The sequence below is a fragment of the Bubalus bubalis genome, chromosome X, assembly GCF_019923935.1.
Source record: "Bubalus bubalis isolate 160015118507 breed Murrah chromosome X, NDDB_SH_1, whole genome shotgun sequence".
NCBI classification, from domain to species: Eukaryota; Metazoa; Chordata; class Mammalia; order Artiodactyla; family Bovidae; genus Bubalus; species Bubalus bubalis.
In genome coordinates, this window is record NC_059181.1 from 1,359,605 (window position 1) to 1,375,032 (window position 15,428).

Sequence of the window (15,428 nt, forward strand, 5' to 3'; positions counted from 1 at the left end):
TTGCTCAGTTGTGTCCGACTCTGCGACCCCATGAACCACAGCACGCCAGGCCTCCCTGTCCATCACCACCTCCCAGAGTTTATGCAAACTCATGTCCATTGAGTTGGTGATGCCATCCAATCATTTTATCCTCTGTCGTTCCCTTCTCCTCCTGCCTTCAATCTTTCCCAGCATCAGGGTCTTTTCCAATGAGTCAGTTCTTCCCATCAGGTGGCCAAAGGATTGGAGCTTCAGCTTCAGCATCAGTCCTTCCAGTGAATATTCAGGGTTAATTTCCTTTAGGATGGACTAAATACCTCTGCCATAATAAGGAATGAAATTGTGCCATTAGCAGAGATGTGGGTGCACCCAGAGACTGTCTATACAGAGTGAAGTCAGAAAGACAGATATCATATGTTAATGCATATATGTGGAATCCAGAAAAATGGCAGAGATGAACGTATTTGCAAAGCAGAAATCAAGAGTGGGATAAAATGTGAAATTGAGATTGATACGTACACACTGGGCTTCCCTGGTGGTTTAGACGGTAAACAATCTGCCTGCCATGGAGGAAACGGGGGTTCAATCCTTGGGTCAGGAAGATCCCCTGGAGGAGGGCATGGCAACCCACTCCAGTGTTCTCGCCTGAAGAATCCCATGGACAGAGGAGCCTGGCGGGCTACAGTCCACAGGGTTGCAGAGAGTCAGACATGACTGAAGCCACTCAGTACACTCGCAGACAATATGAAGTAAACATGAGAATTGGAAAAAGAACAGATGCAAACATCTCTCCAGCTCCCTTCAGTTGCTTCTCTGGCTCCCACCTACTTCCCCCGCTCTCTAGCCACAGGGTGCTCCAGCCATCCCAAGCCCACAAGTCAGCAATCAGAACCCACCAGGGGGAGGGAAGCTTGGTAACAGAGGGAAGACCCCAACAAGCAGTTTCCTGAGGCTAGGGGTGTAACAAGACCTGGGACTGTTTGTCAGATCGTCCAGGAAGATGCTGTGACCCATGGAAGGAAAAGCTGGGGTGCCGGGAGCCGGCATATTGCATATTGAGTGCATATTGCATATTGAGTGCAGCACTTTCCACAGCATCATCTTTCAGGATCTGGAATAGCTCAACTGGAATTCTATCACTGCCGGGAGCCAGCGTGAGGAGCTCCACCCATGACAAAGGTCATGAGGAAGGAGGCTCAGCATACGCAAAGGCGGGATCGAGCCTCAGGAGTCCCCCTGGAAATTCTCGAGCATCTACCCCCCAAAACCAGAGTCTGCCTACTGTCTGCTTTGTGCTTTCACCTACACCTCTGACTTTACGGGGGGCTGTCCCCCACTACCTCTCTCTGAAAAAAGAGTTAGCTTACAGCTCCAGTTAACAATTCCTGGGTGTGACAGTGTTTCAACCTACAAACTCCTTTGGAAATCCTCTAGCCTGCCTGAATAGGTTTTTCCGGCCACATGTGATTGCTCAGAGCCTCCCAACTGTGAGAGGCATGAGGTGTTCTAAACTGTCTAAACACAGATTCCTTTGAGCAGTTAAAAGATTGATTAGAAATTGTATTGGTGAAGGGATTTTCACTTGTTGGGCCAATGTTTGCTGCTAAGTCTCCATATCCCTTACCTGCTGTGTCCCTGGCAGTGTATTGATTAATGTAATTGGTGTAAGTAGTAGCTTTAATGTTTGTAACCTGGGACCCTTGAGTTAATTCTTTTTCTTGTTATAGCCCACCACACCTTTGCTCTGTAGGAATGCAACTTTATCTAATGCTTTTGGAGGGTGGCTCCTGACCAATCACCTTTAGAGAAAAATAAGCTTTCTGAAGAAAGGGTCTTAAAATGTTAACAGGTCTCCGGGCCAGAAGATGATGCAAATCACCTAAGCTTTTGCATATGATAAGTTTGCAGGAAGAAAGCCTGGCTTGCTGCATGACTCTACTCCTTCCCCCATTATCCTCTATGCATAACTTAAGGTATAAAAACTACTTTGGAAAATAAAGTGCGGGCCTTGTTCACCAAAACTTGGTCTCCCCATGTCGTTCTTTCTCTCACCTTCTGGCTGAATTATTCAGCCTCTTTTCTCCACTGAATTTCCTCACTGAGCTATCCTTATTTCAGCCTCTTTTCTCCACTGAATTTCCTCACTGAGCTATCCTCATTCTATTACTCTATATCCTTAATTAAAGTTTAATTAAGCAGTTGTTTCCTGATCCTCGCCGACGCCGTCCCCGCTTCTTATTCCCTGGATCCACCGGGGCTGGACCCCGGCACTGGGGGAGGAGGACTTGGAGTGCAGCACGGGTTAGGGTGTCCAGCTCCTGTGGGTGGGAGGGGGTGATATCTACTTCCTCCAAACCTATCAGCCTGCCTCGTGGTGTTTCCTGGACTTCCCGAGAGCTGGGTAGAGTGTGGAATTCCTAGGATGCTTTCTGAGCAGTAATGAAAGGGTGGGTTCAGGGATGAGGCGGGAAGGAATCTGCCTTCTCCAGGACTGCATTTGCACTTGGCCTGGAAGGGTCTCATTTTCTCCCCCAAGGCAGGAGAAAGTGCCAGGAACCACCCCCCAACCCCTTCCCCAGCCTGGAATGTGGCTTCTTTAACCCTCTCTTTCCCTCTGGGCCAAAGCAATCTGCTTCCTCCGTCCTGTGTGTTTGCTTAGTTAATGCATGCACTCAGGCATCCGTGAATTATTAATTCACTCATTCACCCACTCCAGCAGACGAGCACTCGTTCACGAATTCACACACTCACCCTTTCTTGCAGGCATTCATTCATTCATTCAGGCAGGCATGCACACAGGAACTCATTCACTCAGGCCTGCACGCTGGAACTCATTCATTCATTCACTCAGGCATGTACAGGGGACTCATTCATTCACTCAGGCCTGCACGCGGGAGCTCATTCATTGATTCACTCGGCCCTGTACGCGGGAACTTATTCATTCATTCACTCAGGCATGTACAGGGGACTCATTCATTCACTCAGGCCTGCACGCGGGAGCTCATTCATTGATTCACTCGGCCCTGTACGCGGGAACTTATTCATTCATTCACTCAGGCATGTACAGGGGACTCATTCATTCACTCAGGCCTGCACGCGGGAGCTCATTCATTGATTCACTCGGCCCTGTACGTGGGAACTTATTCATTCATTCACTCAGGCATGTACAGGGGAGCTCATTCATTCACTCAGGTCTGCACACAGGAAGTCATTCACTCAGGCACGCTCTCGGGAGTTCATTTATTCATTCACTCAGGCCTGCACACGGGAACTCATTCATTCCTTCACTCGGGCACGCACACTGAACTCATTCATTCCTTCACTCGGGCACACATGGAACTCACTCATTCATTCACTCAGGGACGCACTCGGGAGCTCATCCATTCATTCACTCAGGCAGGCACGCAGGAACTCATTCATTCATTGTCTCGGGCATGCATTCACTCATAACCGTGTTCTCCCCTTCGTCTACTCAGGTTCATCCGCCCGCATTACGCTTCTCTCCATCACCGAGTCTGATCAGTCCCTCCCTCCTGCGCCCAAGCACCGTCCACGCCGCACGCACCCACGCACTGTCCACGCCCCGCGCGCGCGCCTCCTCCGCTCACCGCACGTTCCCGCCATACGATCCCGTTTCCAGCGTGGCCTCTGCCCCGGGCCGCGCGCTGGCCTGGGGCCCTGAGGCCAGGGCAAACATTGACTTTGGGGGCGGCGTGTTACAGGTTAGAGGTTTTAGAGCCAGGACGCCCCAGACGCCTGGATTCCGCGGGGAGGGGGCCGAGGGAGCGGGCGCGGAGTCCGAGGTGCCCGCCTCCAGGCCCTCCCTTCCCGGGGGCCTCAGCGGGGGCACCAGGCGGGCCGCGCGGCTGGGGCGGAGCTGACCTTCCGGAGAGCCGCCTATCTTTGGGCGGCGCGCCGCCCCGCCCAGCCCGGGCCAGCAACTACTGGAGCGTGGAGAAGGTGGGGGGCGCCGCCGGCGATCCGGGCCCGGGGAGGGGGGCGCAGGCCTGGCCCGGGGCTGCCCCAGCGCACCACGTGGGGGCGGCCTGGGCGCGGCGGAAACCCGAAGCTCCCGGAGCTCGGAGGAGGAGCGGGCCGCGGGGGTGTGGAAGGCTGGGGGGGGGGTGGAAGGTGTAGGAAGCTTCCGGAGGCGTGGGGGCAGCCTGGGCGCTCGAGCGGAGGGGGGACCCGGGAGCGGAATTGGGGCGCACTTGGGCTGCTGGAGCGCAGACTCAGAGAGGGGCGGGGCCCACGGCTAGACACGCGGTGAAAGGAGTGATCAAGGTGGGAGGCGCAGCGAGGCCGCTGAAGTCTGGGCCGTGGATGGGGGTGTGTGCGGGGGCGGGGCGCCTGGAACCTGTGCCGGGCGCGGCGGGGGGACCCTGAGGCCATCCGGGGGCGCCCCGGCGGCGGGAGGGCCCGCGGCTGCCCCTGCGCGCGGCGGAGACGTGGGCTGACTCGGGAGGGGCCGGGGCGTGGGGCGGTGCGGGTATCCGGAGCGCCCAGCTGTCTCTGCAGGCCTCGAACTCGGAGCGGGTGGGGCCCCTGGAGACGCAGACGACGCCTCCGCTCGGCTGGGCGGCTGGAGCCCGGAAGAGAGGCAGCCCGCCGCGCCCGGGCGCCCTCGGCCGCGTGGTGCCCACCGCGCGCTGTGCCCACACCATGCCCGGTAAGCGGAGAACCCTCCTGGCGGCCAGCCTCCGTAGCCTGGGTGAGATGGACTGCGCTGGGGGCGGGGGAACCCCCACCTCCCCGCTGTGCCCGCACAAAGTGGTCCCCAAACTCTCCAGCTCCCACCATGCTGTGTCCGCCCAGCCCCTCGCTCACCCCGGGGGCTGGAGAGCTTGGTGTCCTTTGGTGTGACGGGCGAGACAGTGGGTCTCAGCGGCTGGGGAGGGACTGAGGTTTAGTGTCGTCAAGGGACACTTTGGCTGTTGTTCAGTGGCTCAGTCGTGTCTGACTCTTGGCTACTCCACGGACTGCAGCGCGCCAGGCCTCCCTGTCCATCACCATCTCCCCGAGTTTGCTGAAATTCACATCCATTGAGTCGAGCCATCCAACGTGCTCGCCCTGGGTCGCCCCCTTCTCCTCCTGCCCTCAAAAAAAGATGGTCAAGGGGCACTGAGATTTGGTAATTTTCCTTCTGTGAAAGCTTAGCCCTTGGAGGTTGGGCGGACCATTTTCTTGGCAGGCACGGAACTGTGTGAGAGGCTTACCGACGTGCAAAACCATGGGAAGTTCGGGTCGTAAAACTCTGGGAACACAGAGCGTCTTTGGTCCTCAGCAAGATCAGACCAGAGACAGAGTTGCTTATTCCCGTATAAAGATCCGGGGTTAATCCCCGCTGCTGGGCAGCAGGCTGCCTTTGGTGGGATGGCTGGGACTGTGGCAAGCCCTGACTCCCGAGGGCTTCAATTGCATCCTCTCTGCCTGCCCTCGGGTTTGGCGGGGACATCCAGTTGGGACAGTGGATCTCAGAGGCTTAGAAATGGGATGATAAAATGTAGCCTTCACCCATGGGAAAGATGTCTGTCCTGTTGTGTTTTTTTTTTTTTTTTTTTTTTTTTTTTTGTGGGGAAGAGGGCTGGTTTGGCCAGCTTACCCAGAATGTGGGATTTTGCCTTGCTGACCACGAGTGGAATCTGGGCCCCCAGCAGGGAGAGCTGGACATCCTAACTGCTTCCCTGCATACATGCCAAGTGTCTCAGTCGTGACCGACTCTTTGCCCCCATGGACCGTAGCCCTGCCAGGCTCCTCTGTCCATGGGGATTCTCCAGGCAAGAATACCAGAGTGGGTTGCCATTCCCTTCTCCAGGGGATCTTCCCGAACCAGGGATTGAACCCCCATCTCCTGCATTGGCAGGTGAATTCCTTACCACGGAGCCACCTGGGAAGCCACACCTAACCACTTGCCTGCTGGGAAATTCCCGCCTGTTCCTGTTTTTTTTTTGTTGTTCTTTTTATCATGAGGACAATCTCTACTTGCACCCAAGTCAGGCTTGATCATTCATGAGAGCATTAAAAAAAAAAAAAAAAGTTTCAGGTTGCTTTTTATTCAGAGGAGCGATTTGGTAATAAGTCACCAGGCGGCTTCTCAACTGTTTTCCACCTCTGTGCCTTAGAGAGGCAAAGTTGTTTGGGCCGATTTCCTGCTGTAGGCTGCAAGGTTCTATTGATGTGTGTTCCAGGGAGCGGCTTGGAGCTCTCCAAAAAAAAAAAAAATACGCGTTTTCTGGAAACCGGCTAGGGTCTGTATAAATGGTAGCATTCAGGAGGGACGTTCGGACACATGGTCTTCAGGCTGGGCAGCCTGCTGGAGAGACCCCACTGGGGATTCAGCGCTCTCGGCCGGGAACAAAATGCCTTTGAGTGAGAGCGGAGGGCACCCCCCCCGCCCCCCGCTCCGAGAAAGCCAGGGGTGTTATTTTGGGGGAGTGGTTGTTAGGTGGGTGGAAGGGGAGGAGGGGAGGAATCGGAGTAAACATTTCTTCCCGACCCCTCATAAAACCGGCAGCTGCCGCTGTCTGCAGGGTGAGTAGACTTTGGGGGATGTATTTTTTTTTCTTTTTCATCCTGGGGTTGGAGGACAGCCACCAATCCTGTTTGTGTTCCATGCCAGACGTCCCCACCCTCACACCCTGTCGAGTGGAAACTCGGCCTTTCCTTGTGGCTGCATACGTGCTCAGTGGCTCAGTTGTGTCCGACTCTCTGCCACCCCACGGACTGTAGCCGGCCAGGCTCCTCTGTCCATGGAATTCTGAAGGCAAGAATACTGGAGTGGGTTGGCATGCCCTCCTCCAGGGGATCTTCCCCACCCAGGGATCGAACCCATGTCTCTTATGTCTCCTGCATTGGCAGGTGGGTTCTTTACCACCAGCGCCACCTGGGAAGTCCTAAATAGATGGATAGATGTTGTTAATATTAATAGATAATAATAGATGCATAGAGCATACATAAATATAGGTGATAGCTAAGTAGATGATAAGTATGTGGATAGATAGATGTCATTAATATTAATAGATAATGATAAGATGCATAGAGGATATGTGGGTATCAAGATACGTAAGTAAGTAGATATATAGATGGACAAAGAAAGGTAAAGAAAGTGAAGTCCCTCAGTCGTGTCCGACTCTTTGCGACCCCCTGGACTGTAGCCCACCAGGCTCCTCCGTTCATGGGATTTTTCCAGGCAAGACTACTGGAGTGGGGTGCCATTTCCTAGACGGATGTTATTAATGTTAACAGATGATGATAGCTAGGTAGATGATTAGATAGACAGCCATCTCTGGAGCTGCAGACTTGAGTTCTGAGTTTTCCCTGTCGGTAATAACTCATGGCCGAGACGCCAGGAATCCTCATCTTCTCCTTAATCCAAGAAGAACCCCAGCCAGGGGTAGACAGGAGGCCCTTGGGCAGGTGGGCACTCACCCCAGCAGAATGTCAAGGTTAAAACAGGAAAACGGGCCCAGGAATACTGGGTCCTGCTATTCTTTCCGGGGTGACTTTGTCTTTGGAGGCGGGGAGGGCGCGGGGGCCACAGGGGAGCGCCATCTGGCCTTTGAGAACTGAGCTGTGTGTGTTCCAGCCCCAGACCAAACGCTGCGAATGTTAATTTCTGTCGCCAGCTCGGGAGCCAAGGCCCGGATCTCCTGATCCCCTTGGTTTCGTCCTGGCGGCCAGGGGACCTCAGAATCAAGCGGTTTAAAATTCCCTGTGAACGTCCACATCACGCGTTCTTCGCACTTGGAACTGCCGTGAGTCTCATCAGCTGTTGGAGTTTCTTTCCCTGCTGTGGAGACCCTGGGGAAACGGGATTTTTGGTGAATGAAACAGTCTTCTTTTCCCTTCTGAAGCCCGTCTCCTTGGCTTCATACACCCTTGAGTTGAAGTCTTGCCAACGACTGGGGCGTGTGCGATTTAATTAATGGGTCTGGCGGTTCCCTTTTGAGAGCCCGGTTCTTTTGGCAAAGTGGGGGGGAATCCTCGTGGTAACTCGGATCAATCCGAGTGTTGTTTCTACCTTGGCTTTGTCTTCACCCGAGACCTAAAAGTTTTGGCTGAGTTTTGAGACTTGAATGGAGAATCAAATAAGCGGTCTGAGCTAGGCACGTGTGTCGTGCTGGAGCAAAAGGAAATTTTATTTTTTCAGCTGAAGGATGGTTGATTTACAATATCGTGTTGTTTTCAGCAAAGTGATTCAGTTATAAATATGCACGAAAATTGAAAATTCTTGTGGGGCTTTCCAGGTGGTGCTAGTGGTAAAGAATCTGCCTGCCAGTGTAGGAGACCAGGGCTTGATTCCTGAGTCAGGAAGATCCCCTGGAGAAGGAAATGGCAACCCACTCCAGTATTCTTGCCTCGAGAATCCCAGGGACAGAGGAGCCTGGTGGGCTGCAGTCCATGGGGTCGCAAGAATTGGACACGGCTGAGCATATATTCATGTATATATCGTGTATATGTCTATATCTAGATATACTTGGTTATAGATGTTTTTATACATATATGTATATATTCATATATTTTAATTTTTATATATGTGTGTGGTTTTTTTTTTTTATTTTGGAGATCGGGGCATGGCATGTGAGATCTTAGATCCCCAGACCAGGGATTGAACCCATGTCCCCTGCAAAGCAAAGAACATAGTGTTAACTGCTGGACCACTAGGGAAGTCCCTCCGTATTCTTTTTTTTTTTTAATTCTTTGCCATTATAGGTAATTAGAAGATATAGAGTTCCCTGTGCTATACAGTAGGTCTTTGTTGCTTATTTATTTTATATACAGTGTCTGTTTGTATATAAGCAGAGTATATGAATAAAATTTCCTGGTGTATATAAACAGATAGTATATACAAACTTAGATCTATTCATCAGCACCAGGAAATTTTAATCACAGTCTGCTTGATTTAGTGTCATATTTAGTGTTTGCTGCGTGCATGTGGGTTTTTTTTCTTTTGATTTTTGTGTGTTTTTTTGAATTTTAAAATGAAAGAATGAAGGTGAAATGTCCCTGAAGTGTATTTTAGAATATGCGTGCTAAGTGGCTTCAGTCCTGTCTGAGTCTTCACGAGCCCGTGGACTGTAGCCGGCCAGGGTCCTCCGTCCACGGGATTGTCTGGGCAAGAACACTGGAGTGGGTGTGCATGCCCTCCTCCAGGGGATCTTCCCCACCCAGGGATGGAACCCGCGTGTCTCACGTCCGCGGAATGGGCAGGCGGGTTCTTCAGCACCGGCTGCACCTGGGAGAGTCTTGTTCAGTGGAGGTCGTGAAGCTCGAGAGAGTCAGAGGTGGCGCTGAGCCGCGCCGCTGACCACCGAGGCCAGGCAGGAACGTAACCCGGCTGTCCCCGTCCACAGTGTCCGACCAGGCGTTTGTGACGCTGGCCACCAACGACGTCTACTGCCAGGGGGCCCTGGTGGTGGGGCAGTCGCTCCGGGAGCACAGGGCCAGCAGGAGGCTGGTGGTGCTGGTCACGCCTCAGGTGTCCAACCCGCTCAGGTAAGACTCACACACGCACACCCGGCTCTTCCGACCGGGGAAGCTGGGGGAGGTTCTAGGCTGTGGTCCGTGAGCTCGGACCGGCGCACACGTGGGGGGGTCGGACACTTGCGGGTGTTACTAGAGGAAGGGGCTCCGCCGGGCGCGCGGCCGACTTCAGAATCCACGCGTGTGTAGAGTAGCTCCTTGCCTCAAATATGGGGATCCACGTCATGGATTCGTGGACGGGGGGCGTGGGGGACTTGGAGGAGCGACCGTCCCACGAGTCCACATGCGTGCACACTCCTTAAGTTGCGTGACAATCTCCGCGACCCCCGTGGACCGTGACCCGCCAGGCTCCTCTGTCCGTGGGATTCTCCAGGCGAGGATACTGGAGTGGGTAGCCATCTCCTCCTCCAGGGCACCTTCCCAACCTCACGATGGAACCGGTGTCTTCTGCATAAGCAGGTGGGTTCTTTACCGTTGAGACACCCGGGAAGCCCACATCGTGAGCTAACTGAAAGCATTTTTATTTTTCTTACATTTTAATTGAAATATAGCTGATAGACTGAGGCAAAATCTGACAGACTGGGGTGCGTGGGGCGGGCTGGGGCATGTACCTGAGCTGTTACGTGACAGGAAGATGAACGTTGGAAGGTAAAATCTGATAGAAACTAGGGGGTTCTGAGGCAAATTCTGACAGACTCTCAGGGGTTCTGACATAAAATCTGACACAAACTAAGGGGTTCTGAGGTAAAATCTGACACATGAGGTTCTGAGGTAAAATCTGGCAGGACACAGAGGGTTCAGGGGTAGAATCTGACAGAAACATGAACCTTCTGGGGTGAGATCTGACAGAAAGATGAACATTCTAAGGTAAAATCTGACAGAAACGGGGGGGTTCTGAGGCAAATTCTGACAGACACTCAGGGGTTCTGACATAAAATCTGACAGAAACGATGGGGTTCTGAGGTAAAATCTGGCAGGACACAGAGGGTTCAGGGGCAGAATCTGACAGAAACATGAACCTTCTGGGGTGAGATCTGACAGAAAGATGAACATTCTAAGGTAAAATCTGACAGAAACGGGGGGGTTCTGAGGCAAATTCTGACAGACACTCAGGGGTTCTGACATAAAACCTGACAGAAACGATGGGGTTCTGAGGAAAATCTGACAGGACATAGGGGGTTCAGGGGTAGAATCTGACAGAAACATGAACCTTCTGGGGTCAGATCTGACAGAAAGATGAACATTCTAAGGTAAAATCTGACAGAAACGATGGGGTTCTGAGGAAAATCTGACAGGACATAGGGGGTTCAGGGGTAGAATCTGACAGAAACATGAACCTTCTGGGGTGAGATCTGACAGAAAGATGAACATTCTAAGGTAAAATCGGACAGAAGCTAGAGATCCCTGTGGTGAAATCTGACATAAAGTAGGGGTTTCTGAGGCAAAAATCTGACAGCCAATAGGAGGATCTGAGATAAAATCCGACAGAAGGAGTTTCTGAGATGAAATCTGGCAGGAAGAAGGACCTTCTGAGGTAAACTTTGACAGAAAGACAGTCTTCCTGAGGTAAAATGCTTACAGAAAAAAATCAGAAAAAATTCTTGTTTTTTCCCCCCAACTTCCTGGTTGGCATTAGTTGTAAAGAAGCTGCCTGCCATTGGAGGAGACATAAGCAATGTGGGTTTGATCCCTGGGTTTGGAAGATCCCCTGGAGGAGAAAATGGCAACCCACTCCAGTATCTTGGTGGAGAATCCCATGGACAGAAGAGCCTGGTGGGCTACAGTCCATGGTGTCGCCAAGAGATGGACACGACTGAGCACGTACATCTGTACAAAGATTTTTATCCCTCCAGAACCTTTTAGAGAAAAACGCTTCAGCATATACTCCCACAAAATGAAATGTGAGCAACAAGGGACAGAATATCTTGCGTGAAACGGTCTCCTGGTCTCCTAGAACTCGGCCTGTCTTTTCCCAGGGTTATCCTCTCAAGGGTGTTTGATGAGGTCATCGAGGTGAACCTAATAGACAGTGCGGACTATGTCCACCTGGCCTTTCTGAAGAGACCTGACCTCGGGATCACCCTCACCAAGCTTCACTGCTGGACGCTCACCCGTTACAGCAAATGCGTCTTCCTGGATGCAGACACACTGGTGAGTGTGGAGGAGGGGGAGGTCCAGATCTTCTGCTTGACGAGGAGCCGCCCACTCAAAGATCATGCCCCTCTCTCCATCAGCAGGCTGCTAGCCCGTGCTGGTGGATCCCCACCTGTTGAGCTCCTTTAATGGACCGGAACCTGGTGGTCCAGAGTCAATGATATGGAAGTAAAGGAGAGAAAGAGGCTGATATTCCTTGGTTTATGCAGAAAGCCAATAAAGCCCCTGACACGGGGCTTGTTCTGTTCACAAAGCCCTCAGGTGCCCTCTCGATGGGGTGAAGGCACAGAGCACCTTCTCAAGAGGGTCTTAGAAGCCCGGGCAGGAAAGTGAACTCAGAGGGCCTCTGCGCTCCAGGGAATCAGCCCAAGAGAGAGAGAGAGAGAGAAAGATGTGGGGACCAGAGCTCTGATGGAGCAAAGGTGTTCTATTCAACATTGTGTATGTATTTATACTGTCTTCCCTGGTGGCTCAGAGGTTAAAGACTCTGCCTGCAATGCAGGAGACCCAGATTCGATCCCTGGGTTGGGAAGATCCCCTGGCGAAGGAAATGGCAACCCACTCCAGTATTCTTGCCTGGAGAATCCCATGGACAGAGGAGCCTGGTAGGCTACAGTCCCTGGGATTGCAAAGAGTCAGACACGACTGAGGGACTTCATTTATACTGTCTTACACGATAGCTATTTTCAGCAGAGATAAAATCAAAACTTACAAATTATCAAGAAAACATGAGGTCACCCATATTAAAGAGAGAGTTATAAATAACCACTTTTACCATATGGTTCATAAGAAGGAAGACGGTACTTACCACTGTATAGAAAAACTAATGAAGGAAATGCCTGGATTCCTCAGCCCCCGGGAGAGGGTCGTCTCTCCTCTTAATTCCTGAATTAATAAGGAGCAGAGGATTCCTGACAGATCGAAAGCAGCACACAGGAAGCCTCCTGTTAAATGCTTCCTGACACCCACCGGGTAGTGTCCATCTCTACCACCAACATCATTTAGTCAGTCAGCATCGGTTAGAAGACACCCAATAGTGTTGCTGAGAACACTGGGTTAGTTGAAGGCCTGTTCCTTCCCTAGAATGAGTTATTTCATTATGTCATCTGCACAAAGTAAAATATTGGAAAAATACTCTTCTTTGATTGTACCGTGAATTATACGTCCTGGTGGGACTGGAAAGCTGGCTTCTTAAGCTATCGCATCTCCACTGTAGTCGTTTGGGGTAGTGACCCTCGGTGTTGGAGCCGAGGTCACGTACTTTCAGAAACAGCCATTGGAACGTCGAAATGTGAAATGAGATTGGAGTGTTGGAGATCCATTCTGGGTTGTCTTGGTTGTGCAAAGGTGGTCTAGGAAGATGGAGGGGTGGAGAGGAAAATCAGAACAGAGTAATATCTTTTTCCCAAACAGAGCACAATTTATAAAGCCAATAGGTGTGTTGGAGAGGAGTACTGTTAGTGGTCAAGCTCTCGGAGACAGTGGATTATATCATATTGACTTGCAAACCTCTGTGTTTGTGGATTTCCAGTCTCGTAGGTCACGTTTGCTGGATAAAAGAGAACAAATACAATTAAGAGCAATACAGTTAAGAGCATATCATCAATATATTAGGGCTTCCCTGGTGACTCAGACGGTAAAGAGTATTCCTGCAGTGCAGGAGACCCAGGTTCGATCCCTGGATTGGGAAGATCCTCTGGAGGAGGGCATGGCAACCCACTCCAGTATTCTTGCCTGGAGAACCCCATGGATGGAGGAACCTGGTGGGCCACAGTCCAAGGGGGCTCAAAGAGTTGGGCACGACTTAGTGACTGAGCAACCACAAGCTTGCAGGCAAATTCCCTTTTGTGATAAACTTGTCCTGGTCTGGATGTTTCCTGGGAGCTAAACAAAGGAATTTTAGCTTAAGGCTCATTCCATTGGAGGCAGGCAGTTCCTGGAGACAAGAGATGGGCCGTTGTGTATCATTTAAGCTCAAGTGCAACATCCCTTTCGTGATATGTGTGCTCAGTCCTGTCTGACTCTCTTTGACCCCATGGACTGCAGCCCCCAGGCTCCTCTGTCCATGGGATTCTCCAGGCAAGACGACTGGAGTGGGTCTCCATTTCCTTCTCTAGGGGACCTTCCCAACCCAGGGGATCGAACCCACGTCTCTTGCGTCTCCTGCATTGGCATGTCGGTTGTTTCCCCCGAGCCACCTGGGAATCCATCTGCTTCATCCCTTTAGTGATGAACTTGTAGCAGAAGCAGTTGAGCATAGAAGTTCAAGTCACAGACACAGATTCAATATGGAGTCAGACTGGTTCTCTCCCGTCACGTCGTACGGGGGGGCCCCACGCTCTGTCTCCCCAGGTGCTGTCCAACATCGATGAGCTGTTCGACAGGAGGGAGTTTTCTGCGGCCCCGGATCCCGGGTGGCCGGATTGCTTCAACAGCGGGGTATTTGTCTTCCAACCCTCGCTGGAGACGCACAGCCTCCTGTTACAGCACGCCACCGACCACGGCAGCTTTGACGGTACGTTGAGGGGCAGCTGGACGTTTGTGGACCGGACTGGGGCTGTGGCCATCCCTTCCTCCCCGCCACCTCGAATCTGTGAATAGCAAGTTAAAGATGGGGATTGAGGGACTTCCCTGGTGGTCCGGTGGCTAAGAAGCCAAGCTCCCAGTGCAGGGGGCGAAAATTACACCATTCGTTATTCACTTCTTTGGCTATGCTGTAACTCTCTAGGGGCAGACCAAGGCTTGCTGAACAGTTTCTTCAGTAACTGGTCCACCGCCGACATCCAGAAGCACTTGCCCTTCATCTATAACTTGAGCAGCAACACCACGTACACCTACAGTCCTGCTTTTAAACAGTGAGTTTTATAAACAGTTATACTTGATGAAAAAATGTCACACATGTGTCCCTTTTTACACATTTTAAAAATAATAGGTTTTATATGTAGTTTCAGTTAGATTTTCTTATAAAATATGAAAGGTATAGCTATAACTACAAATTTTTTGAAAATGTAGTTATATATAGAGTATATATATTTTTATTAATTTTTGTATTGAAGGATAACTGCTTTCAGATTTTTATTGTTTTCTGTCAAACCTCAATATGAATTATGGGCATGAGGGCTTTCCTGGTGACTCACACGGTAAAGAATCTGCCTGCCAATGCAGCAGACGCACGTTCGACCCCTGGGTTGGGAACATCCCCTGGAGAAGGGAATGGCAATCCACTCCAGTCTCCGTGCCTGGAGAATCCCATGGACAGAGGAGCCCGGCGGGCTACAGTCCATGGGGTCGCAAAGAGTTGGACGCTAAATAACCAGGGATGGAACCCACACTTCTTGCATTAGAAGGCAAAATACTAACTCCTGGACCATCAGGAAAGTCCTAGAGTGGGCACAGTGGGCCATACAGAACATAGATCTCTGGAGAGAACATGATATCAAAATTTCATAAGAAAGCAATGAATTAAGAAAAAAATGTTTTCAAAGCTGTGAGGTCGGTGTGAGTGGTGATAACGATAAAAAGACAAAAATGAAGAGGGGAAAATTTTCCGTCTTGCCCAAGATGCCAGTTTTCTGGTCTGCAGCTTTCATTCTCTGCTATAAAATCTATTTTTTAAAAAATCCGTCATCGTTTTCGGGGTGAGATGATTTGGGCTACGAAACCACCCACCTTTCTAAGACTCCTGATTTATTCTTTCTGTTGTGGGGAGCATCCCAGTGGGTTCTGATTATGTTTCTTGGTCTACAGACATATGAAAGACTGCCAACGCGGGCGGACTATAAACAATTTTTCTTTTTCCATGCACGTCTAAG

At 51.2% G+C, this 15,428-nt stretch overlaps 1 protein-coding gene across 9 annotated transcripts in view; it reads left to right on the plus strand.

Moving 5' to 3' along the window:
- The first annotated feature begins 3,398 nt into the window (after positions 1-3,398).
- Positions 3,399-15,428, plus strand: part of GYG2 (glycogenin 2) — a 34,692-nt gene continuing 22,662 nt past the window's right edge. For 6 of the 9 annotated variants that reach the window (XM_044936716.2, XM_044936714.2, XM_044936710.2 and 3 more), the window contains exons 1-6: positions 3,399-3,701; positions 4,498-4,690; positions 9,333-9,474; positions 11,439-11,613; positions 13,969-14,131; positions 14,345-14,471. In XM_044936716.2, the coding sequence (XP_044792651.2) occupies positions 3,414-3,701; positions 4,498-4,690; positions 9,333-9,474; positions 11,439-11,613; positions 13,969-14,131; positions 14,345-14,471 (1,088 nt within the window). In that variant the 5' untranslated portion in view covers positions 3,399-3,413. The other 3 variants (XM_044936711.2, XM_025277059.3, XM_025277060.3) reach the window with 3 other exon arrangements.